Below are 27,478 nucleotides of genomic sequence, written 5' to 3'. Positions count from 1 at the left end.
AGAGGGGCCTGGATGTATAATAATACAGGTTATGGATACTTTATTTATGTGGATAGAACGTTGATCCAGAGATTTATTCTGATCTCCATATTGGAGTCGGGAAGGAATTTTTCCTCTCATGGGGCAATTGGCATCAGCCTCATGGGGGTTTTGCCTTCCTCTGGATAAACAGTAGGGCTTTAGGTTGAACTTGATGGACTCTTGTCTTTTTCAATTTTATAAACTATGTAACTATGTAACTGGTTTATCCTCTTCTCCAAAGCCATTCAGATAAAATAAATCTAGCAAATTACCTACTTCAAACATAAAAAAAGCCATTTTCATACAACAGGGGATGGTCTATCATAACTATAGAACATTATTTCAATTGGTCAGTAGGAGGAGTACCGCTGAGGCTTAGACGCTCAAATACCGCAAACAAGCTTGTACATTTAAACCTACCTTTTCTTCTTACAGACATCCACATTAAGTCATTATCTCTGTCTATTTTCACTGTGAAAAAGATTCGGAAATGGAAAAGCTCACCCACATTGAAAATGCTATTCAAAACAATGAAGTCAGCAAGAGCAACAGGACTAGAATAACCAGCTGGTCCAAGAGAGATGAACATTTGGCTTCTGCTGAAATCTCTTTACTTGGGATCATTTTCATTGCAGCCACAGTTGGAAATGTTCTCTTGATTTTAGTTTTGTGGAACAGAAGAAAGAAGCTGTCTCGGATGCACGTGTTTATGCTTCACTTAAGCCTGGCCGATATAGTTGTGGCTTTTTTTCAAGTCCTCCCTCAGTTGATTTGGGACATTACAGATGTTTTCATTGGACCTGATCCTCTATGCCGGATTATTAAGTATTTACAACTAGTTGGGATGTTTGCCTCTACATACATGATCGTTGTGATGACCATGGACAGGTTTCAAGCAATATGTTACCCCATAGTGACATTTCAGAAGAAACGATCTCTGTGGAACTCTGCCATCTGCACAAGCTGGTCAATGTCTCTCATTTTCAGTGTTCCCCAGGCTTTTATTTTTTCCAAAACAGAAATCGCTCCAGGCATCTTTGAATGCTGGGCTCAGTTCATCGAGCCCTGGGGCTTAGTGGCATATGTGACCTGGATTTCTATAGCTATATTTTTTATTCCAGTTACTATACTTAGTATATGTCAGATTAAAATCTGCTGGGAGATCAAAATGAATGTTAACATGAAAAAGCACAAGGGGTTTCTAGCTCATGATTCACAGACAAGAAAAGTATCCAGAGCAAGTAGTGTTAACTGTATCTCAAAAGCCATGGTTAAGAATGTAAGATTGACTATAGTCACGGTTCTTTCTTATGTTATATGTTGGACACCATTCTTCACTGCTCAGATGTGGGCTGCATGGACTGCTGATATTCCAGACGGTAAGATATTAATGACTTACGGTAGATAAAACATTACTAACATACCAGGAGGAGTAAAAAAGCACTGTACTATATTTAAAGGGGTTCTGCACCCCTAGACATCTTATTCTCTCTCCAAAGGATAGAATGCCGGGTTCAGACAGCCGTGGTTGTGACGTCACACCATGCCCCCTCCATTCATGTCTGTGGGAGGGGGCATGACAAGTGACCACAGCCATCACGTTCCCTCCCATAGACATGAATGGAGGGGGCGTGGAGTGATAACGCGACCATGGCCACCTGAACCCAGTGCTCTGAACACGATCAGAAATCTTATCCCCTATCCTTAAGATAGGGGATAAGATGTCTAGGGGCGGAGTACACTTTTAAAGGAAAAATTATCAGGTATGCCATAGCAGTTTACTAGCATGGGAATCCCTTAATTCTAAGTATCGATGGGACCCAGGCAGTTGGTACATTAGTTATTAAGTGATGATGAGGCTGCTAATGGCAAATATTTCCACAGACCAACATTGTTGCTGTTTTTTTTTTTGTTTTGTCCCACAAAAATACATCCGTATGTGTGTGTAGATTTTTTTACCCTATGACACTTTGTTTGGATTATAACCATACATCCTAACCCAGATGCAGAAATGTTGCCATATTGTGCTCTAACACTATTGCTTTAACACATCCCTTTGTAGCTTTGGCTTAATGAATGTGATTTATGTGTCATCAGTATTGTGTGATGTTTGGGGATTTTTGATCATCATGAGGGGCATTTACTAAGGGGTTTAGTCATTTTTTTCTGACTATTTTTGGCGCAAAATTGTCGCAATTGCGCCTACCCTATAAATTGTGCGACTTTCCCTAGCAAGAGCTAGAAAGTCAAAAAAAAATTTCCCGCTTAATTTACGCAAGTTTTCAGTTTTTACTTGCAGTGGTCAGGAATTTATTAACTGAGACAGTCGCAGTTGCGCAATAAACTGTCGCAACGGCCATAAAAATTGACTAAATTTACTCCAGCTCCAACATGGAGCAGGAAAAGCTGCTGCCGCCCGGGCTCCGACATACTTTCTCCCCGCTACCCTCACTGCGCTACCGGGACACTACAGTGATTTACATCCCCCCCCCCCTCTCACCTGCCAGCGCGACACAACTCCCATCTGTCAGCTGTTGCAAGACTACAAGTCCCAGCATGGCCTTACAGTGAGGACACGCTGGGAGTTGTAGTCTTGTAGCAGCGGCAGCTGAGCGGCGCGGGCGGGAGACAAGGGGGGGGGGGGTAGCGGGGAGGCCGTGTGAGGAGCCCGGGCGGGAGACAAAGGGGGTAGCTGGGAGGCCGTATGAGGAGCCCGGGCGGCTGCACTGTAATGTCAGCCCGGGCTCCTGCCCTGAGAGCCATAGGCTTTGGCTGTCAGGGCATGCTGGGTGTTGTAGTTTTGCAACAGCTGGAGGGCCACAGTTTGCAGACCACTGGTGTGTGGTCTGTAAACTGTAGTCCTCCAGCTGTTGCAAAACTAAACAGCTGAAGGGGACCGGCGAAGAAGTTCACTTACCCTTCCGAGGCTCCAGCGACGATCGCTGACGGAGATCGTCGCGCGGCACTGTCGCGCGGCAGTGTCGCGCGGCAGTGTCGTGCAGCGCTGGATCCTACGGAAGCCGGTAAGTTGCGCAAGCTTCCCAACCAGGGTGCCTCCAAATGTTGCAAGACTACAACTCCCAGCATGCCTGGACACCCTTTGGCTGTCCGGGCATGCTGGGAGTTGTAGTTTTGCAACAGCTGGAGGCACCCTTGCTGGGAAACACTGGCCTAAAACAGTGTTTCCCAACCAGGGTGCCTCCAGATGTTGCAAGACTACAACTCCCAGCATGCCTGGACAGCCATTGGCTGTCCGGGCATGCTGGGAGTTGTAGTTTTGCAACAGCTGGAGGCACCCTTGTTGGGAAACACTGGCCTAAAACAGTGTTTCCCAACCAGGGTGCCTCCAGATGTTGCAAGACTACAACTCCCAGCATGCCTGGACAGCCATTGGCTGTCCGGGCATGCTGGGAGTTGTAGTTTTGCAACAGCTGGAGGCACCCTTGTTGGGAAACACTGGCCTAAAACAGTGTTTCCCAACCAGGGTGCCTCCAGATGTTGCAAGACTACAACTCCCAGCATGCCTGGACAGCCATTGGCTGTCCGGGCATGCTGGGAGTTGTAGTTTTGCAACAGCTGGAGGCACCCTTGTTGGGAAACACTGGCCTAAAACAGTGTTTCCCAACCAGGGTGCCTCCAGATGTTGCAAGACTACAACTCCCAGCATGCCTGGACAGCCATTGGCTGTCCGGGCATGCTGGGAGTTGTAGTTTTGCAACAGCTGGAGGCACCCTTGTTGGGAAACACTGGCCTAAAACAGTGTTTCCCAACCAGGGTGCCTCCAGATGTTGCAAGACTACAACTCCCAGCATGCCTGGACAGCCATTGGCTGTCCAGGCATGCTGGGAGTTGTAGTTTTGCAACAGCTGGAGGGCCACAGTTTGCAGACCCCTGGTTTGTGGTCTGTAAACTGTAGTCCTCCAGCTGTTGCAAAACTAAACAGCTGAAGGGGACCGGTGAAGAGGTTCACTTACCCTTCCGAGGCTCCAGCGACGATCGCTGTCGGAGATCGTCGCGCGGCAGTGTCGTGCAGCGCTGGATCCTACGGAAGCCGGTAAGTTGCGCAGGCTTCCCAACCAGGGTGCCTCCAGTTGTTGCAAGACTACAACTCCCAGCATGCCTGGACAGCCTTTGACTGTCCAGGCATGCTGGGGCTTGTAGTTTTGCAACATCTGGAGGCACCCTGGTTGGGAAACACTGTTTTAGGCCAGTGTTTCCCAGCCAGGTTGCCTCCAGATGTTGCAAAACTACAACTCCCAGCATGCCTAGACAGCCTTTGACTGTCCAGGCATGCTGGGACTTGTAGTTTTGCAACATCTGGAGGCACCCTGGTTGGGAAACACTGTTTTAGGCCAGTGTTTCCCAGCCAGGTTGCCTCCAGATGTTGCAAAACTACAACTCCCAGCATGCCTAGACAGCCTTTGACTGTCCAGGCATGCTGGGGCTTGTAGTTTTGCAACATCTGGAGGCACCCTGGTTGGGAAACACTGGCCTAAAACAGTGTTTCCCAACCAGGGTGCCTCCAGATGTTGGGAAACACTGGCCTAAAACAGTCACCCTGGTTGGGAAACACTGTTTTAGGCCAGTGTTTCCCAACCAGGGTGCCTCCAGATGTTGCAAGACTACAACTCCCAGCATGCCTGGACAGCCTTTGACTGTCCAGGCATGCTGGGGCTTGTAGTTTTGCAACATCTGGAGGCACCCTGGTTGGGAAACACTGTTTTAGGCCAGTGTTTCCCAGCCAGGTTGCCTCCAGATGTTGCAAAACTACAACTCCCAGCATGCCTAGACAGCCTTTGACTGTCCAGGCATGCTGGGGCTTGTAGTTTTGCAACATCTGGAGGCACCCTGGTTGGGAAACACTGGCCTAAAACAGTGTTTCCCAACCAGGGTGCCTCCAGATGTTGCAAAACTACAAGTCCCAGGTTGGGAAACACTGTGCCCGGCCTCCGCCCCACCTTACTGTAAGGGCATGCTGGGAGTTGTAGTCCTGCAGCTGGGGGCAGGGGACAAGCTTGTCACATTTATTATCACCTGCTCACACATCTCCTGCACCACACAACTACAACTCCCAGCATGTCCTTACTGTAAGGGCATGCTGGCAGTTGTAGTCGTGCGGGGCGGGAGATGTGTGAGCAGGTGATAATAAATGTACTAACCCATTTTTTTGTTTTCTTCTCATTTCAGATCCGTTTATCCTGTGGACTCCTTCGGATTCGGTGGACTACTTCGATGACCAGCGTTTTTCTTTGTTTGATTTTAATAAAATGGTTAACGAGGGCTTGTGGGGGAGTGTTTTTTGTAATAAAAATTTTTTAAAACCTGTTGTGTTTTTTTCTTACTTTACTAGACAGGCTTAGTAGTGGAAGCTGTCTTATAGACAGAGTCCATTACTAACCTGGGCTTAGCGCTAGCCACAAAAACAGCTAGTGCTAACCCCCTATTATTACCCCGGTACCCAACGCCACAGGGGTGCCGGGAAGAGCCGGTACCAACAGGCCTGGAGCGTCAAAAATGGCGCTCCTGGGCCTAGGCGGTAACAGGCTGGCGTTATTTAGGCTGGGGAGGGCCAGTAACAATGGTCCTCGCCCACCCTGGGAACGTCAGGCTGTTACTGTTTGGTTGGTATTTGGCTGAGAATGAAAATAGGGGGGACCCTATGCGTTTTTTTTTTTTAAATAAATAATTAAATATATTAAAAAAACGCATAGGGTCCCCCTATTTTTATTCTCAACCAAATACCAACCAAACAGTAACAGCCTGACGTTACCAGGGTGGGCGAGGACCATTGTTACTGGCCCTCCCCAACCTAAATAACGCCAGCCTGTTACCGCCTAGGCCCAGGAGCGCCATTTTTGACGATCCGGGCCTGTTGGTACCGGCTCTTCCCGGCACCCCTGTGGTGTTGGGTACCGGGGTAATAATTGGGGGTTAGCGCTAGCTGTTTTTGTGGCTAACGCTAAGCCCGGCTTAGTAATGGACTCAGTCTATAAGACAGCTTCCACTACTAAGCCTGTCTAGTAAAGTAAAATAAAAATAAAACACAACAGGTTTTAAAAAAAATTTATTACAAAAAACACTCCCCCACAAGCCCTCGTTAACCATTTTATTAACATCAAGCAAAGAAAAACGCTGGTCATCGAAGTAGTCCACCGAATCCGAAGGAGTCCACAGGATACACAGATCTGTAGAAGAAGTAACCAAAAAAAAAAAAAGTGTAAGTACATTTAGGGAGAAAAAAACTGTGTTAAAAAAATGTAATAAACACACACACACACACACACACTAAACGCCGTTTACCACTTCTGAGCCATGACTACAATTTACAGTGATCCCTCAACTTACAATGGCCTTAACATACAATAGTTTCAACATACAATGGTCTTTTCTGGACCATCGTAAGTTGAAACCAGACTCAACATACAATGCTACAGACAGTCCAGATCTGTAAAACGTGTCAATGGCTGGAAGAACCAACCAATCAAAATGGGCATTCACTGGTAAAACCCCTGTATTACTGAAGTGTATGCACTGACTGGTATTACATGTTCTGTACACTTTACCTGTATCAGGGTTAGCTGCTCTTTTGGACACCAGGTGAGGGCAACTCCATTACTTGTTTTGGACATTGCCTGTACTGTACAGGACCCCTGAAGAAGCTCCTGTCCTCTACATAGACCAGTGTTTGCCAAGCAGGGTGGCCCCATTTTTTGCAAAACTACAACTCCCAGCATGCCCGGACAGCCTTTGGCTGTCCAGGCATGCTGGGAGTTATAGTTTTGCAACAGCTGGAGGCTCCCTGCTTGGGAAACACTGACATAGACAGTGATTTACAGCTCCCAGCAGATCTTTATTACTTTTATATGTAAGGATTTGCTTCATCTATATCAGTTATCTACTTATTTTTCTTTGTCACTTTTTCCTATTTTTGGATGACATTTTGGTGCCTTTAGAACCAATTACCCTGTTTCCATAGAGTTATGGTCTCAACATACAATGGTTTCAACTTACAATGGTTTTCCTGGAACCAATTAATATTGTAACTTGAGGGACAACTGTAGTTATTGAATTATTTAGATGTGGTGAAAAAGCTAAAAAAAAACTCAAAAACAAAAGATCCAGAAGGAAACCAGCAGCCAAACCTATTCAGACAGCAGGAAAAAGGAACAGACTATTTTTTCTACTACATGAAGTAAATTTCCCACTTTTGCCTATGTGTGCCAAATTTATTAATGCCGTGCAACAATTTAGTAAATTTGTCGCAGATAGTCAAAAATGAAGTAGAAAAAAACAGGGTAAAAACCAGACTATATAGTAAAAGATTAGTAAATGCCCCCCCATAAGTGTATTTTTTCTCTATTACCATTCTCTACTTAATTTTAGAGTCTACCACCTGGCAAATATACAACAGAGAATGTAAAAGCAAAAAGTGTGTGTATATATATATATATATATATATATATATACACACATACATACACAAATATATATTAGATCAGTGTTTCCCAACCTTTTTCGGGTCGGGGCAAACCTCGGGAAAAAAAATTCCCGCGGGGCACCGCTACCGGGGTTGACGAGCCCAAAAAAAAGAGGGAAAAACAGCAATTCAATATATCTATTTATCAGTGGCTATGTAGTTTAAAGTGCTGCTTTATACAGCAACTCACCAATGACGTCTTCTCTAGTTTGCATCGTTGCCTTCTCTTCTCCATCTGGTTCGGGCCATCATCACGATTTCTTCCACACACAATTCTTCACCATTAAACCTGAAACACAAACCTATTAGGCTGCACACTTTTTTTTACATGGGTGACAGAGGGGTGTAGAGGGGTGTACAGAGGGGTATAGAGGAGTGTACATGGATGAAAGAGGGGTGTAGGAGTTTACATGGGTGAAAAGGGGGTGTAGAGGAGTGTAAATGGGTGACAGAGGGGTGTAGAGGAGTGTACATGGGTGATAGATGGTTGTAGAGGAGTGTACATGGGTGACAGATGGGTGTAGAGGAGTGTACATGGGTGACAGATGGGTGTAGAGGAGTGTACATGAGTGACAGATGGGTGTAGATGAGTGTACATGGGTGACAGATGGGTGTAGAGGAGTGTACATGGGTGACAGATGGGTGTAGAGGAGTGTACATGGGTGACAGAGGGGTGTACAGAGGGGTGTAGAGGAGTGTACATGGGTGGCAGATGGGTGTAGAGGAGTGTACATGAGTGACAGATGGGTGTAGATGAGTGTACATGGGTGACAGATGGGTGTAGATGAGTGTACATGGGTGACATATGGGTGTAGAGGAGTGTACATGGGTAACAGATGGGTGTAGATGAGTGTACATTGGTGACAGATGGGTGCAGAGGAGTGTACATGGGTGACAGAGGGGTGTAGAGGAGTGTATATGGGTGACAGAGGGGTGTACAGAGGGGTGTAGAGGAGTGTACATGGGTGACAGAGGGGTGTACAGAGGGGTGTAGAGGAGTGTACATGGGTGACAGAGGGGTGTAGAGGAGTGTACATGGGTGACAGAGGGGTGTAGAGGAGTGTACATGAGTGACAGAGGGGTATAGAGGAGTGTACATGAGTGACAGATGGGTGTAGAGGAGTGTACATGGGTGACAGATGGGTGTAGAAGAGTGAACATGGGTGACAGAGTGGTGTAGAGGAGTGTACAGAGGGGTGTAGGGATGTGTACAAGGGTGACAGATGGGTGTAGAAGAGTGAACATGGGTGACAGAGTGGTGTAGAGGAGTGTACAGAGAGGTGTAGGGACGTGTACAAGGGTGACAGATGGGTGTAGAAGAGTGAACATGGGTGACGGGGGCATAGGGGGTGACAGAGGGGCGAATAGGGGGTGGACATGGGTGACAAGGATGTGGTCAGTGGGGTGGACAATGGAGGGTGAACATGGGTGACAGAGGGTTGGATGGGGGGGGTGAATATGGATGACAGGAGGGTGGACATGGGAGACAGGAGTGACAGAGGGATGGACTGGGGTCACAAAGGGACAGATGGGTGAACAGAAGGGTGGACATGGGTGACAGGGTAGACTACGGGGGTAGACGGGGGGATAAACATGAGTGACAAGGATGGACAGGGGAGTGGACAAGGCGGACATGGATGACAGTAGGGAGGACATGTTTGAGAGGGGGGTGGACATGAGTGACAGGGGGGGTGGACATGGGTGACAGGGATGACAGGAGGGTGGACATGGGTGTGGACAGGGGTGACAAGAGGGTGGACATGGGTGACAGGAGGGTGGACGGGAGTGACAGGGAGGTGGACAGGGGTCAAAGGGATGACAGAAGGGTGAACATGGGTGACAGGAGGGTGGACAGGGGTGTGAACATGGGTGACAGGAGGGTGAACATGGGTGACAGTGGTGGTGAACATGGGTGACAGTGGTGGTGAACATGGGTGACAGTGGTGGTGGACATGGGTGACAGGGGGGGTGGACATGGGTGACGGGGGGTTGTCATGGGTGACAGGGGGTGGACATGGGTGACAGGGGGGGTGGACATGGGTGACAGGGGAGGTGGACATGGGTGACAGGTGGGGTGGACATGGGTGACGGGGGGGTGGACATGGGTGACGGGGGGTGGACATGGGCGACAGGAAGGTGGAGAAGGCAGACATGGATGACAGTGGGAGTGGACATGAGTGACGGGGGGGGGTAGAGGGTGGACCTGGGCGACGGTGGTGGGGGTTTGTACAGGGTTGAGAAGGGGTAACGGAGGGGTGGAAAGGGTACGGACCGATGCACAAAAAAGGGTAGATAATATAAGAGGTGGGGCTTAACTGTGGGCGTGTCTTTGTGGGACGGGGTGTGGCTTTCAAGCCGGACTGACACATTTACACATTTATCCCCATAAACATGAGTGACAGGGATGGACAGGGGAGTGGACAAGGCAGACATGGATGACAGGAGGGAGGACATGTTTGAGAGGGGGGTGGACATGAGTGACAGGGGGGGTGGACATGGGTGACAGGGATGACAGGAGGGTGGACATGGGTGTGGACAGGGGTGATAAGAGGGTGGACATGGGTGACAGGAGGGTGGACGGGAGTGACAGGGAGGTGGACAGGGGTGAAAGGGATGACAGGAGGGTGAACATGGGTGACAGGAGGGTGGACAGGGGTGTGAACATGGGTGACAGGAGGGTGAACATGGGTGACAGGAGGGTGAACATGGGTGACAGTGGTGGTGGACATGGGTGACAGGGGGGGGTGGACATGGGTGACAGGGGGGGTGTACATGGGTGACAGGGGGGTGGACATGGGTGACAGTGGGGTCGACATGGGTGACAGGGGGGGTCGACATGGGTGACAGGGGAGGTGGACATGGGTGACAGGTGGGGTGGACATGGGTGACGGGGGGGTGGACATGGGTGACGGGGGGGGTGGACATGGGCGACAGGAAGGTGGACAAGGCAGACATGGATGACAGTGGGAGTGGACATGAGTGACGGGAGGGTAGAGGGTGGACCTGGGCGATGGTGGTGGGGGTTTGTACAGGGTTGAGAAGGGGTAACAGAGGGGTGGAAAGGGTACGGACCGATGCACAAAAAAGGGTCGATAATATAAGAGGTGGGGCTTAACTGTGGGCATGTCTTTGTGGGACGGGGTGTGGCTTTCAAGCCGGACTGACACATTTACGAGGAGATGCAGAGTGGAGCTTGTGGAGTAAGGTACTGCATGGGTGCTTGCATGGGACTTGAAACAAAAACCCATATTTTATATAAGGGTGTAGGTAAGGGTTAATTTATCATATATTTTTATTTGACATATAAGTAATATGTGTACCAGGTATTATTGAAATATCTCCAGCCGTACGGAAGTGGGAACATACATTTCCTATTGATTTGCATTGGACTTTAAATGGGCACTCTCATTAAAAAATTTTTTGCTTTTGCATTCCTTATGGTAAATAAAAATATTTCTAATATACTTTGGTTAAAAAAAATGAAGTTTTCTATGTTTTATTTGTGCTTAAAAAAGCTCAAGAGCACATTTTCTTCCATCTTATACACAGACTTAGGACCGAAGCCCAAACACAGGAAGTGCAACCTGGAGTGCTGAGGGGGGGGGGTGTCCAACCAACAGCATATGGCAGTTAAGTGTGAGAGGAGCTATGATTGGATGAGGCTGGACACACACCCCTCAGCACTCCAGGCTACACTTTCTGTGTTTGGACCTCGGTCCTAAGTCTGTGTATAAGATGTCCACTTGAGCTTTTTTTAAGCACAAATAAAACTTCATTTTTTTAAAACAAAGTGTATTAGAAATATTTTTTATTTACCATAAGGAGTGCAATAGCAAAAAATTATTTTAATGAGAGTTACCCTTTAACCCCTTAAGGACTGAGCTCTTTTTTGCAATTCTGACCACTGTCACTTTATGCATTAATAACTCTGGAATGCTTTTAGTTATCATTCTGATTCCAAGATTGTTTTTTCGTGACATATTCTACTTTAACACAGTGGTAAATTTTTGGCGTTACTTGCATCCCTTCTTGGTGAAAAATCACAAATTTCATGAAAAATGTTGCATTTTTCTATATTTGAAACTCTCTGCTTGTAAGGAAAATGGATATTCCAAATAAATTATATATTGATTCACATATACAATATGTCTACTTTATGTTTCCATCATAAAGTTGACATGTTTTTACTTTTGGAAGACATCAGAGGCTTCAAAGTTCAGCAGCAATTTTCAAATTTTTCCAAAAAATTTCAAAATCAGAATTTTTCAGGGACCAGTTCAGTTTTGAAGTGGATTTGAGGGGTCTTCATATTAGAAATAGCCCACAAATTACCCAATTATAAAAACTGCACCCCTCAAAGTATCCAAAATGACATTCAAAAGGTTTGTTAACCCTTTAGGTGTTTCACAGGAATAGCAGCAAATTGAAGGAGAAAATTCAAAATCTTAATTTTTTACACTCGCATGTTCTAGTAGACCCAGTTTTTTAATTTTTACACAGGGCTAAAAGGAGAGAAATCTTCCTGAAATTTGTAACCCAATTTCTCTTGAGTAAGGAAATACATCATATGTGGATGTCAAGTGCTCTGTGGGTGCACTACAAGGCTCAGAAGGGAAGAAGCAACAGTAGGATTTTGGAGAGTGAGTTTTTCTGAACTAGTTTTTGGGGGCATGTCCACATGGCCTTCAATTTCGAACACATTCTCTTGCCAAAAGCCCAATGGCGCTTCCTTCTCTTCTGAGCATTGTAGTTCACCCCCAGAGCATTTTACATCCACATATGGGGTATGTTCTTACTCAGAAGAAATGGGGCTACAAATTTTGGGGGGGCTTTTTTCATATTCTCCCTTGTGAAAATGAAAAATGTAGGGTAACACCAGCATTTTTGTGAAAAAAAATGTTTTCTTCAGTTTCACATCCAAATTTAATTAAAATTCGTCAAACACCTGTGGGGTGTTAAGGCTCACTATACTCCTTGTTACATTCCATGAGGGGTGTAGTTTCCAAAATGGGGTCACATCTGGGTATTTGTTTTGCATTTATGTCAGAATCGCTGTAAAATCAGCCACCCCTGTGCAAATCACCAATTTAGACCTTAAATGTACAGTGTGCGCTCTCACTCCTGAGCCATGTTGTGCGCCTGCAGAGCACTTTACACCCACATATGGGGTAGTTCTGTACTCAAGAGATATTGCGTTACAAATTTTGGGGGTCCTTTTTTCCTTTTACCCCTTGTGAAAATTAAAAGTATGGGGGCAACACCAGCATGTTAGTGTAAATTTTTTAACATACTGGTGTAGACCCCAACTTTACCCTTTCATAAGGTGTAAAAGGAGAAAAAGCCCCCCAAAATTTGTAACGCAATTTCTCCCAAGTAAGGAGATACCCCATATGTGGCCCTAAACTGTTTCCTTGAAATACGACAGGGCTCCGAAGTGAGAAAGCGCCATGCGCATTTGAGGCCTAAATTGGGGATTTGAATCCACCACAAAAATACCCTATGGCAGTATTTCCCAGACAGTGCTGTACAAGACGTTTATTATTTATTTATTTTTTATTGAGGGGGGGGGGGCTGTGTAGGTGTATATGTAGTGTTTTACTTTTTATTTTGTGTAGGTGTAGTGTTTTTAGGGTACATACACTTGGGTGGGTTTACACTGAGTTTCTCGCTGGGAGTTTGAGCTGCGGTGGAAAATTTTCCGCATCTCAAAATTGCAGCAGAAAACTTGCTGTAAACCCACCCGTGTGCCTGTACCCTGTACATTCACGTGGTGGGGCAAACCTCCAGATGTTGCAAAACTACAACTCCCAGCATGCACTGACAGACCATACATGCTGGGAGTTGTAGTTATGCAACAGCTGGAGGCACATTGGTTGCAAAACACAGTTTGTTATTTAACTCAGTGTTTCGCAACCAGTGTGCCTCCAGCTGTTGCAAAACTAGAACCCCCAGCATGTACAGTGTCGCAGTGCTGGAGGCACACTCCTTGCAAACCACTGAGTTAGGTAACAAACTCTGTTTCACAACCAGTGTGCCTTCAGCTGTTGCAAAACTGCAACAATCAGCATGCATTGACAGTCTAAGGGCATGCTGACAGTTGTAGTTTTGCAACATCTGGAGGCACACTGCTACAATCACGTGATCACCCATGCCACCTCACTCCTGCTGGGTAAGGGTGAATGGGGCTGTCTCGGACAGCCCCAGTCACCCTTTTTTTCCGGGTCACCAGAGATCCGATTGACCCGGAATAGCCGCAAATTTGCGGCGATCCCTGACTATGGGGGGTCTCAGGACCCCCCAGGAGTTTGCACGGGGTGCCTGCGAATATATATCAGCAGTCACCCCAGTCCTGTCCCCACCAGTTGAGCGTCGGGGACCGGAATTCTACGGGCGTACCCATACGCCCTCAGTCCTTAAGGACTTTGAAACGGGGGCATATAGATACGCCAGGCGTCCTTAAAGGAGATCTGTCATCAGAATCACCCGCACTAAACCTGTTACACAGGCTTGTAGTGCGGGTGATCCTGATTAAAACACTCCTTACCTGGTTAAAAATGGTTCAGCGGTTCTTCAGATATCTATATTTTTAGTTTTCTGTTATTCCCTGGCTTGGGACTCAGTGGGAGGTGTTATCATCTGGGACTCGGCCACACGTCATTCTAGCTGGGTGGAGCTGCCGCCCGGCTCATGAATATTCATGAACTTATCCTCCTGGTCTAATTCTTTTTTCTCGGTCTGGTGGGGAGGGCCGCGCATGCGCCGCGTTCCGTACACCAGGAAGCGGCGTTCTCCCCCCAGCTTCACTCGAGCTGCTGCCCGATACAAGTAAGAAGACGGGCTGCATGAGTGAAAAGCCGGGGGTGGGAGGAAGGGAGGGACGGAGGGTGTTTTTATTCACAAACTGAAGGAACAAGCAGGTTATATATAGATATATTTGTGTGGATAACTTCATGAATATTCATGAGCCGGGCGGCAGCTCCGCCCATCTAGAATGATGTGTGGCCGAGTCCGAGATGATAACACCTCCCACTGAGTCCCAAGCCAGGGAATAACAGAAAACTTAAAATATAGATATCTTAAGAAGCTGAACCATTTTTAACCAGGTAAGGAGCGTTTTAATCAGGATCACCCACACTACAAGCCTGTGTAACAGGTTTAGTGCGGGTGATTCTGCTGACAGATTTCCTTTAAGGGGTCAAACTAAAACCCTGACCCTCACAAATGGGGGTAGTTAAGGGTTAAATTAACTATCCTATATTTTAAGTGGACATATAAGTAACGTGTGACCAAGTATTATCGAAATATCTCCAGCCGTTTGGAAGTTATGCAGTAACATATTTCCCATAGACTTGTATGAGACTTTAAACAAAAAAAAACCACCCTGGCAAATGGGGGTGAGTAAGGGTTAACTCACCTATCCTATGTTTGTTGTTGACATATAAGTAACTTGTGTGCCAAGTTTCATCTTAATATCTTTAGCCGTTTGGAAGTTTTTGTGGAACATACACACATACATAAATACATACACACACATTGAGTTTTATATATATATATAGACTAGTTGAGTACCCAGCGTTGCCCGGTTTTTCCTTCCTAATCCTTGTTGGGGAGGAAAATCAACAAAGGAGGAAGCTTTTGACTTCATATCCCGTTATCATATATTGTTGTCATATCTCAACCCCATATCCCGTCCCCATAGCCTGTCCTCATATCTCAACCTTATATCCCGTCCTCATGTTTCGACCTCATATCCTGTCCTCATAGCCCGACCTCATGTCCCATCCTCATATGCTGTCATCATATCCCGTCCTTATGTCCCATCCTCATATCCTGTCCTCAGGTGGGACTGATTTCTGATTAAGATAATGTAAGCTGAAAATAGAAGGGGACGTGGCTTTGTGGGACTGGGCGTGATTTGCATATGATATCTATAAATATATATATATATATATATATAAACTGTTTTATTGAATAAATAAATAGGCATGATTTCTAGACTCATAATTCTTACAACTCCTACGATAAATGTATATGTCAATTAAGGTGAATGTTGTATTATGTGAAAACTAAAATAAAACATTTTCAGACCCCATTTAAAGTGTATGAGACCTGTTGGGCTCCATTGGTGTCTAGTGTCACAACCTCATACCCAGTAGTTATCTGCAGTTGTAATGCTAATGTGAACATAGCTTTAGAGAATTATTATTATTTTAGACATTAACAATATATTTCTGTTGTGAAAAAGGATAACTCCATTATAATTATGTTGATTTATTGGTGAGGAGTATCCTAAAATTATGTTGTAATTTATTTAGTTTTTTTGATTTTCAGGTCCCTTATTCACAATTATAATGCTTCTGGGAAACCTGAACAGCTGTATCAACCCCTGGATATACATGTATTTCTGTGGTGACCTTCTGCATGGCATTAAACAGTTAAAGCACAACACTACATATATTTCGAATCAGCAGAAATGTCAAGTCTCAGGAAGTACGGAGTGTGGACAAAGACTTTGTGAAGCACCAGTAACCTCTGTATAAGTGCCTCCCTCATATAAGAAATGTTTAACTTGGTGTAGTACTTGGCTTCTGTATTAGTAACTGTGTGGCTGTGACCTCTGGTGTGGTGTGAATATAACTAATGCTTAGGCACGTGATAATCATCACCTCTTACAGCGACCCTGTTTCCCGGGAGTCATACACAATAGAATCTTATCATAAATTCCTACTGTGTAATGAACATTCATATAGATTTCAATCTGTCATTGGCAGATACATTATATATCAATCTTATCTGTTACCTCTACATTTTTCTGCACTACGAAATCCATATTAATCTTCACTTACAAAGATTTTTGAATTTTGGGGACCAAAGATAGATATTTAAGTATTGAAAGCAGAAAAAATCTTCAGCTGAAGGTAGAAGGATGAAACATTTCATTGAACATAGAATGATTTAACATTCCTTTTTATTATCTTCAATTAAAAAACAATTAAAAGAGGTTGTGCAGCATTCTGAATGTTACATATCTTCTTTATTATTAACACAGAATGGGTGTGACCAACAAATGTGGTATGAATAACTAATGGTAAACACGTCATGTTTATCACCTTTTTGTAATATGCATGCAGAACGTGTTCGCCAGGGTGTGATACGCAATAGATTCATAAATTCTTATTATGAATGCTTTTACTTTTCACAACTACACATTTATATAGATTTCAGTCTACAGTAATATGCAGCTCCGTATTCTATCTAATCTGTTACCTGAGACCCCTGTCCTTTTATTCTTCAGAGTGGTGGTCTTGGAGGTCACCCCCCCAACCAATCAGAATGTTAGAGCATGGCCTACTCATACGCTAAGACATTAGAAAACGGGAATGGGCACTAGTTAATTTGAAAACATTTTTTCCTCCGGAGTATGCCTTTAATTTGACTCTTGCAAATTAGAAGTTCTCTCATATGATTCACAAGACACAACTGATAAAAAAGATATATGCCTACATTCTATAAAGGATGAGCTCAAAAACAGAAATACTGGGACTTAATGGAACCAGCTGAATATTACATAAATTGTGCCGTTTCACAATTAATAGCAAAACAAAAGGAAAACATTAGAACATCTGCCGGTGTTGTGTAAACAATATAAGTATCATTGGAGCTCCACCTGCTGTAGATTGAATGGAAATGCAGCAAACTCGTTATGGATGTCATGTGCCTGCAATAATTACCAACCGATTCTACCTGCTGCAATATTTGGAATAATCTTAGACTGTTTAGTGTCATCACACTTCTGCTGAGAATGCTAAAGATTGACTTGAGGAGTCCGTAAAACTCAGCATGAGGCCAAGCAAAATATCGTTACAGCTTAAAGGGGTACTCTGGTGGAAAACATTTTTTTAAATCAACTAGTGCCAAAAAGTTAAGCAGATTTGTAAATTACTTTACAAAAAAATTCCAGTACTTTCCAGTACTTTTTAACAGCTGTATGCTACAGAGGAAATTCTATTCTTTTTAAATTTCTTTTTTGTCTTGTCCACAGTGCTCTCTACTGACACCTGATGCCCGCATCAGGAACTGTCCAGAGCAGGAGAAAATCTTTTCTGCTCTAGACAGTAGGGCTCGACCGATATTGATTTTTTTAGGGCCGATACCGATAATCTGTGACCTTTCAGGTAGATAGCCGATAATTTATACCGATATTCTGGTATAAATTATGGGCTATTTCTCCAACACCCAACACCCCCCCCGCAGAAGCCACTGCAGATCAATGATTTAAAGCGGGCGCTTTAAATCAATGAACTGCAGCTGCTTTTGCGGGGTCAGAGACTTCCGCCGCCACCCGCTTCTCTCCCCCTGCCGGTCCACCACCGCCGCTGTCCCATTGCCTCCCCCATCCCCAGTTTTAGAATTACCTGTTCCCGGGGTCTGCGCTACTTCTGGCTCCGGCGGCGTCCTGAGCTGTCACTGTGGCACTGACGGTGACATTGTGTTGAGGACGTCACTCATGATTGCGCCACGTTGAGGATGTCACTCATCATTGCACAGCACACAGCAACAGCGCAGGACACCGCAGGAGCCAGAAGTAGCGCGGACCCCGGGAACCGGTAATTATAAAACCTAGGATGGGAGAGGCAATGGGGCAGCGGTGGCCATCTCTGGCCGGGGGGCGGGGCAGCGAGGCATTATCGGCATATCGGCAAGGTGCCGATACCGATAATGTCCAAAATCGTGAATATCGGCCGATAATATCTGCCAAACCGATAAACGGTCGATCCCTACTGGACAGTTCCTGATATGGGCATCAGGTGTCAGCAGAGAGCACTGTGGACAAGACAAAAAAGAAATTCAAAAAGAACTGAATTTTCTCTGTTGCATACAGTTGCTAAAAAGTACTGGAAGGGTAAAGATTTTTTAATAGACATCATTTACAAATCTGTTTAACTTTCTGGCACCAGTTGATAAAAAAAAAAAAGAAATGTTTTGCACCGAAGTACCCCTCTAAAGAAGCACTCAAATTTTTTTTTACCTTCAAATTGCTAGCCATGCTAAATCATAATAATAAAATATACTATATCTAACTTTCCAAAGTTTTGATAAGCCATGGTGCATTATCTATCATTCCCTATTGTCTACACTGTTACCAGTGTCTGATATGGTACCCAGAATACAAGAACTCAGCCTTAAAGGGGTACTCCGGTGGAAAAACAATTTTTTTTTTATTTTTTAAAGCAACTGGTGCCAGAAAGTTAAACATATTTGTAAATTAGAAAAGAGAAAATTGTAGGTGAAGCTCACAACTATACATTTACCGAGGTGAACTCCTGAAGAAAGGGTGACTACTGAAGAAAGGGTCAGAGATTACTAAGTACCCTGAAATGCGTCTAGTTTTTTATTGATGTTATTTATGCCACTCATTGCCTAAAGAACTTTACTGTCAAGATTCTGGACAGCTATACTCTGGATAATATCCACAGCTCTGAATGAGCAATCCATCCCCAGGACTTACCTGCATCTAAGTCTGGGTCTAAGTCTGGGTCATTTCGTACTAATAAAGATGATATATATTATCATTTTGGTGTGTGCCCTAAGATAAGTGTATGCGGGTCTTGGTGTTATGGTCTTGGTTATGCACATATCCCATCATGCCCCTGAGGCTGTGACCTTGATAGAGTTGGAGCACTCTGCTCCACATGTATTGCACATACGCCAGCCAGGTAGGTACGTTCAGCCATCTATTTCCCACAGCTTTCTACAAAAGACAATTTTATTATTTTTTAAAAAACTACCCTAAAAAACTTGCAAAGCTACCATCCTCTGAGACTGACCCAGTCCTTTGTTTAATCTTGCTTTATCAGGTTTATAAGTAAAAAAAACACAGCCCAATATGTATCCTACGTATAGGGTATAACAAGCTGAGATGGGAATACTCTTGTAAGCACACTTAAAGGGGTACTCCACCCATATACATCTTATCCACTATCCAAAGGATAGGAGATAAGATGTCTGATTGTGGGGGTCCGATAGCTGTGACCCCTGCAATCTCTGTGCAGTACCCAGCGTTCATTTAGAATGCTGAGTGCCAGCGGCAGGGGTCATGACATCATGACCACGCCCCCTCAATGCAAGTCTATGGGATGGGGCATGGCGCTCGTCACGCCCCTTCCCATAGACTTGCATTGATGGGGCGGGGTGTGACATCACGAGAGGCGTGGTTGTGACATTGCAACCCCCCGCCGCCTGCTCCAAGCGTTCGGAACAAAATGTTCTGAATGATGAGGCAGCAGAGTACCCCTTTAACCGTTTAAAGCAAGTGGTGCGAGCGATACTGAGAAATAAAAACCCATGCCCCATAATCCACAAGTTGAGATGACCTTTTCCATATACTTATGGCCATAGCTATAAGACTTCTTAGGGTCTGACATAGTAATCTACAGAACTCAACGTTGTGGTGAAATAGTGCTGAACTGACACAACAGGTTCTTGGGCGCGCAATTGTCAGCGATGACTGTGTGCAGTGAGGGCTGCTCATTGTCCAGTCACTAAGAGACACTGCTGTACCACAATCTCACAAAAAGTTAGACATCTATGCTAGTAAGTTGTCAGAACACATAGGATGTGATTAATGAAACTTTCAGAAAGATAAAGGTTTTTGTTGCCCATAGCAAGTGATCAATTTTGTATTCTGTGGAAAAATAAAAGATGTGCTGTAACATTTTTCCCTTGTAGACATTTCTCATAAATATGCACCACAGTGCTTTAAATTTTCAATACGGTTGCTTGTTTTGTATGCCTGGGTGGCTTCCATCAAGTAATGAAGACCTTTTTTTAATATGCCATGGCAACCGTATGGCAATGGCCTATTTTACAGCCCTTCCACACTGACTAAAGCAAACGACTCAGGAATGCTTGGAAATAACATTGGAATCGTGCAGCATGCTGATTTTACGTTTAAATTTATGTTGTTTTTTTTTTTCCCTCAATCAAGTCCATTTGTTATTCACAGTTCAGGAATAGCTTCCCATGAGGAGTCATTTAAAGGGAATCTGTCCCTGGAATTCACATTAGATAGCTGTTAGAGCAAAGAGACACATGGTACCTATGTGCTGTGCTCATATATCTGCCTGCGCTTCCATAACATAGAAAAATGCTTTTATTATCAGGCACCAAGAGTCAGAGGTGTTCTGAGGGCTGGGACACCACCTTGTTCCCCCTAGTTTCCCTTATCCCTGCTTTTTAGACAGTCAGGAGGAAGCGGAGCCCTGTATTCATTTCTCATACCTGTGCACAATTTGCAAGGAGAGAGTGAGAGCGACAGTCAGAGTGAGAGCGACAGTCAGAGTGAGAGTCAGAGTGAGAGTCAGAGTGAGAGTCAGAGTGAGAGTCAGAGTGAGAGTCAGAGTGAGAGTCAGCGTGAGAGTCAGCGTGAGAGTGAGAGTCAGCGTGAGAGCGAGAGTCAGCGTGAGAGCGAGAGTCAGAGTGAGAGCGAGAGTCAGAGTGAGAGCGAGAGTCAGAGTGAGAGCGAGAGTCAGAGTGAGAGCGAGAGTCAGAGTGAGAGCGAGAGTCAGAGTGAGAGCGAGAGTCAGAGTGAGAGCGAGAGTCAGAGTGAGAGTCAGAGTGAGAGTCAGAGTGAGAGTCAGAGTGAGAGTGAGAGTCAGTGAGTGAGAGAGAGATGCCGCATGCTCCACCCAGCTATAACATATGATCGGATGGGATCTAACCAATGACCTCAATTACAGTAATGCTTTCATGTCATTTTTCAGTGCCCATAGTCCTCTCAAGCTACTACCTGGGGACCACTGAGATATGACAATGACCAATGATTTCATTCAATGAAGTAAAAAAACAGGCAGAGTTAGCTGCATATAATCTGGAGTAGCATGTGTTTATAAGATAGAAGTCATTCTGTTTTCCGAGCTTAAACTCCCTAGAGATGTGACTGTGTGTCTAAATCTGAGGCAACAATTGCATGTGCAAAATAGATGGCATTATGAGAAAGGAAAATGATGTAGAGATATTGAAGCAACATCTCAAGACATCAGCCTGGAAGGTAAAGCTTGGGTGCTAAAAGGGCTTCTAACTAGAAAACTACCCCAATCAAATTGTGGCAAAATGGCTTGTGGACAGCAAGGTGAAAGTAATGGAGTGACCATCACAAAGCCCTAACCTTGACGGGGTACTCCGGTAAAAAAAAACAACATTTTTTTTTCTTAATCAACTGGTGCCAGAACGGTAAACAGATTTGTAAATTACTTCTATTTAAAAATCTTAATCCTTCCAGTACTTATCAGCTGCTGTATGCTCCACAGGACTTTTTTTTATTTTTTTATTTATTTTCTGTCTGACCACAGTGCTCTCTGCTGACACCTCTGTCCATGTCAGGAACTGTCAAGAGCAGGAAAGGTTTGCTATGGGGATTTGCTTCTGTTCTGGACAGTTCCTGACATGGGCAGAGGTGTCAGCAGGGAGCACTGTGGTCAGACAAAAAATAAATTAAAAAATTAAAAAAAAGTCCTGTGGAGCATACAGCAGCTGATAAGTACTGGAAGGATTAAGATTTTTAAATAGAAGTAATTTACAAATCTGTTTACCGTTCTGGCACCAGTTGATTAAGAAAAAAAAATGTTTTTTTTTTTACTGGAGTACCCCGTCAAGGTTAGGGCTTTGTGACAGTTCCTGACATGGGCAGAGGTGTCAGCAGGGAGCACTGTGGTCAGACAAAAAAAAAATTTAAAAAAGAAAAAAAAATCCTGTGGAGCATACAGCAGCAGATTAGTACTGGAAGGATTTAGATTTTTAAAAAGAAGTAATTTACAAATCTGTTTAAAGTTCTGGCACCAGTTGATTAAAAAAAAATTGGTTTTCACCGGAGTACCCCTTTAACTCCACAGAACATATATGGACCGAACATAAAAAGTGTGTAAAAGCAAAGAAGCCTACAAACCACAGTTACACCAGTTCTGTCAGGAGGAAGAGGTCAAAATTCAAGCAACTTATTGTCAGAAGCTTGTAGGCAGCTTCCTGAAACGTGACTCAAGTTACACAATTTTATGGCAATGATACTGAATATTAGCAACTATAACCCAAAACATAAATAAGCTGGAATAAATAGGAAAATACAAAGAAATGGCACAGTGGCACCTGAAAAAAGCTATATAATGCGCCATGGTATATAACACCTAACTCCAAACATACATAGATTGTAGCATGGATCTAATACATGCATTATGGAAAGGACCATGTCCCATATGGGGATTACAGCAGTATAGGTAAGATACATAGATTTAATAGGGTGCAAAAAAACATGATAAAGTGCTATATACACAGAATTTGATAGACAATGTACAGCAAATTCATAATATACCCACATAGAGCACTAATAACAATAGGTGATCCGAGGTGCCAAAACACATTGTAGTGGTAGGCACCCCAAAGCTATTGTTATTAGTGACCAACGTGGGTATCTTGTGCATTTAGTGTACAACGTTTGTTAGGTTTGTGTATATACAGTCATGGCCGTAAATGTTGGCACCCCTGATATTTTTTATGGAAAATAAAGTATTTCTCAGAGAAAAGGATTGAAGTAACACATGTTTTGCTATACACACGTTTATTCCCTTTGTGTGTATTGGAACTAAACCAAAAAAAGGGAGAAAAAAAGCAAATTGGACATAATGTCACATCAAACTCCAAAAATGGGCTGGACAAAATTATTGGCACCCTTACAAAATTGTGGAAAAATAAGATTGTTTCAAGCATGTGATGCTCCTTTAAACTTACCTGGGGGAAGTAGCATTGTGTGTCTGTGTGTGCCACACTAAGCATGGACAACAGAAAGAGAAGAGAACTGTCTGAGGACTTGAGAACCAAAATTGTGGAATAACAACAATCTCAAGGTTACAAGTCCATCTCCAGAGATCTAGATTTGTCTTTGTTCACAGTGCGCAACATTATCAAGAAGTTTGCAACCCATGGCACTGTAGCTAATCTCCCTGGGCGTAGATGGAAGAGAAAAATTGATGAAAGGTGTCAATGCAGGATAATCCACACGGTGTATAAGCAGCCCCAAACAAGTTCCAAAGATATTCAAGCTGTCCTGCAGACTCAGGGAGCATCAGTGTCAGCACGAACTATCTGTTGACATTTAAATGAAATGAAACGCTATGGCAGGAGACCCAGGAGGACCCCACAGCTGACACAGAGACATAAAAAAGGAAGTCTACATTTTGCCAAAATGAACTTGAGTAAGCCAAAATCCTTTTGGGAAAAAAGTCTTGTGTACAGAGGAGACCAAGATAGAGCTTTTTGGTGAAGCACATCATTCTACTGTTTACCAAAAATGGAATGAAGCCTACAAAAGAAAAGAACACGGTAACTACAGGGAAATATGGTGGAGGTTCAATTATGTTTTAGGGTTGTTTTGCTGCCTCTGGCACTGGGTGCCTTGAATGTGTGCAAGGCATCATGAAATCCGAGGACTACCAACAGATTTTGGGTTGCACTGCACAGCTTAGTGTCAGAAAGCTGGGTTTGCATGAGTCCAGATCTAAATGCCATTGAACACCTGTGGAGAGATCTTAAAATTGCTGTTGGGAAAAGGTGCCCTTCCAATAAGAGAGACCTGGAGCAGTTTGCAAAGGAAGAGTTGTCCAACATTCCGGCTCAGAGGTGTAAGAAGCTTATTGATGGTTATAGGAAGTGACTGATTTCAGTTATTTTTTCCAAAGGATGTGCAACCAAATATTAAGTTGGTCAATAATTTTGTCCAGACCATTTTTGGTTTAGTTCCAATATACACAAAAGGGAAAAACATATGTATAGCAAAACATGTGTTACTGCAATCCTTTTCTGTGAGAAATACTTCATTTTCTAGAAAAATCTCAGGGGTGCCAACATTTACAGCAATGACTGTAACACTATGGCACTTTAGCAATTTTTTTTAGAACTGAAGTCTTTGTTTCTTGCCTATTCTCTGTTGCAATTACCATATGGGATATGGACTGATACATTATTTGGTGCTTTCCATAATGTCTGTGTTAGAACCATGCTATAACAAAAGAAGAACTGTCACGCAGAAAAACATATAAGTTTTAGATCGTGGGGGGTCCGACCGCTGGGATCCCCCACATGGAACCCTGGCTCTTCCCCGGAACATGTCTATTGGAGAGCTGGAGATACAGACAGCGTTTGGCTATCTCCGGCTCTCCCATAGAAATACATGGAGGGGGCGTGTTGGCCGCCACTTCGTGTGGGGGTCAACAATCCCCAGGGTTCTAGGCAGGAGATCAGGGGTGGCCCCATCGGTCGGACAACAGAGTGGGGGGCCCCACTAATACTTATCCCATATCCTTTGGATATACATTTTTCTGCATGATAGTTCTCCTTTAAGTATGTTAGGAATTATACTCCTTTCTTTGTAAAATATTTATTTGTTAAAGGGGTACTCCAGTGGAAAACTTTTTTTTTTTTTTTTAAATCAACTGGTGCCAGAAAGTTAAACAGATTTGTAAATTAAAAGAAAAAGTGTAAGTGCAGGTCACAATTAATAAATAACACTAACCGAGGTCAAAAGGGCATGCAACTATACCCCAGTTGAAAGAACTAGAAAATATGTACAGAAAAAATGTTGCCCGGACCTTCCAAAGTAGTGTAATCAATTGTATATAGAATATGGATTACTGGGTCGTGCTCCAATGATAAGTCAAAATAATTGTTTATTTAAAATATATTCTAATACAGTGCATTACTCCTCACAGGGCCCATGTGAGAAGAACACATATAATAAATATACACAAATGCAGACAATCTTAAAAAAAATGAATACATTTTTAAATATTTAAAAAAAAAAAAAATATATATATATATATATCACTGGCATATGGGATGGCTCTATATAGACATAACTCGATACTATATGTATCCTCACAATATTAGGATGATGCGATGTATTGCTTGAGTGTCCTTTTATATATAACAGTTTTGTATCAAGTTAAATACTGTGTTACCGGTCCTGTGGTGGAATAGATGATTTGGCTTGGACAGCTCTCGCTGAGGCAGTTATGGTTGTTCCTATGCCTGAATATGGGAACTGCAGTCGGCGTTCTCAGATGGTGCTGTGGCTTTAGTCCAGATGGAACGCGGTGGTCGTCGTCACAGGCTGGTGGCGCTGGCAGGCGCCGATGGTATAGTTGCTGGGAGACCGTTAGCGCTGGCAAGCGCTTGTGATGTCAGTTTTCTCGCCGCTGGACGCTGAGTAGATGGAACTCGCCTCGTGTAGATGGCGTGTGACGTCAGCTGAGCCGGAGCCGATATAATGTAGGATTAATGGTATATGGATGCTGATGGTTGATTCATCCTCAGCAACTACCACACAGCAACACGTAGAGGCAAACTCCCAGGTAACTATTGGCAGCTTCTTAATGGGCCAAGAAATCCAAGCGGGAGCCCACAGGAGTAAGAGGAAAAGTTATAAGGACCGGAGCAGCGAGTGCGGCATCCTCCACAGCACACAACCATACAGATTTTTAAATTACTTCTATTAAAAAATCTTAATCCAAGCAGTACTTTTCAGGGGCTGTATACTACAGAGGAAATGCTTTTCTTTTTGGATTTCTCTTCTGTCACGACCACAGTGCTCTCTGCTGACCATTTTAGGAACTGTCCAGAGCAGAATATGTTTGCTATGGGGATTTTCTTCTGCTCTGGACAATTCCTAAAATGGACAGCAGAGGGCAGCAGAGAGCACTGTGGTCATGACATCAGAGAAAACCAAAAAGAAAAGCATTTCCTCTGTAGTATACAGCCCCTACAAAGTACTGGAAGGATTAAGATTTTTTTTTTTTTAATAGAAGTAACTTACAAATCTGTTAAACTTTCTGGCACCAGTTGATTTAAAAAAAAAGAAAAGTTTTCCACCGGAGTGCCCCTTTAAAGGGGTACTCCGGTGAAAACCTTTTTTCTTTTAAATCAACTGGTGGCAGAAAGTTAAACATATTTGTAAATTACTTCCATTAAAAAATCTTAATCCTTCCAGTACTTATTAGCTGCTGAATACTACAGAGGAAATTATTTTCTTTTTGGAATGCTCTCTGATGACATCACGAGCACAGTTCTCTCTGCTGACGTTATTAAATGCAGCCGGAACCTGCCGTGTATGACGCGAGCACCCTTCCAAACCAGGACGTACATTTACGTCCGTGGTCGATAAGGGGTTAACTACTAGTTTTGATATACTACTTTTGTGATATTCATAGGATATCCCAGATATGTCCTTTTTGTGATGTTTGAATTCCCTCATTTTTTTTTATTCTTTTTACTATGCTTGATAAACTTATATACAGCATGTCACATAACTCATTTTTGTAAGTTTTCGATATATATCTTTTCATGTGGAAAAAGTGAAAAATCCCTCTTTAGGCGCCGCATCTTCCACAGAAGCTTGAATATCAATTGTTCATAACTTTATTAAACAGGGATTTTTCACTTTATCCACTATATTTTCTATTGTGGTTCATGATCAGCCAGCAACCGGCTGAACAGCATTCCAGTCATTATTTCACATCTGTGAGGGTACCTATCCCGATGTAGTGTGACGCAATGCACTAGACGCCCTGTGTGGTCCTTTTTTTGCTTATATTGGCTACACTGAAGAAATGACATTCTGCGTAAAGTAGTGCACAGCCTGTGTAACAGTGTTTAATGTTGTGTCCTCTCAAACTCCGCACATAGCCAATGTCTAAATCTAAACCTTGGAAACAAGTGAGAACACCTCTAAGGGGAAATGTCCAAATTGGGCTCAATTAACTCTCTTTTACTGCCCAGTGTCATGTGATGTTAGTGTTAAACTGTCTCAGACCATAGGTCACACACTGCATCAAATTGGTCTACACGGTTGTCTTACATGGCCTCTTCTTAAAAATGAAGCACAAGAAAGCCTGAAAACAGTTTCCTGAAGACAAGCAGATTAAGGACATGAATTAC

General features: G+C 43.8%; 1 protein-coding gene across 1 annotated transcript; it reads left to right on the top strand.

Annotated features, from left to right (window-relative positions):
- The first annotated feature begins 511 nt into the window (after positions 1 to 511).
- On the top strand, positions 512 to 16,760 carry LOC130367450 (isotocin receptor-like). Its single transcript, XM_056569872.1, has 2 exons — positions 512 to 1,400; positions 15,830 to 16,760. Exons 1-2 carry the CDS (start codon positions 512 to 514, stop codon positions 16,036 to 16,038), a joined length of 1,098 nt encoding a protein of 365 aa, XP_056425847.1. The 3' UTR covers positions 16,039 to 16,760.
- Positions 16,761 to 27,478: the final 10,718 nt, after the last annotated feature.

The sequence above is a fragment of the Hyla sarda genome, chromosome 4, assembly GCF_029499605.1.
Source record: "Hyla sarda isolate aHylSar1 chromosome 4, aHylSar1.hap1, whole genome shotgun sequence".
Taxonomy (NCBI): Eukaryota; Metazoa; Chordata; class Amphibia; order Anura; family Hylidae; genus Hyla; species Hyla sarda.
The sequence above is the reverse complement of the archived record's forward strand: the minus strand, read 5'-3'. Positions and strand labels throughout refer to the sequence as shown.

What these genes read in the sequence shown, in the direction of transcription:
- LOC130367450 (XM_056569872.1), top strand. Translation starts at nt 512, where the DNA reads ATGGAAAAGCTCACCCACATTGAAAATGCTATTCAAAACAATGAAGTC. An exon ending in GACTGCTGATATTCCAGACG is followed by an intron (nt 1,401 to 15,829) that starts GTAAGATATTAA and finishes TTTGATTTTCAG; the next exon opens with GTCCCTTATTCACAATTATA.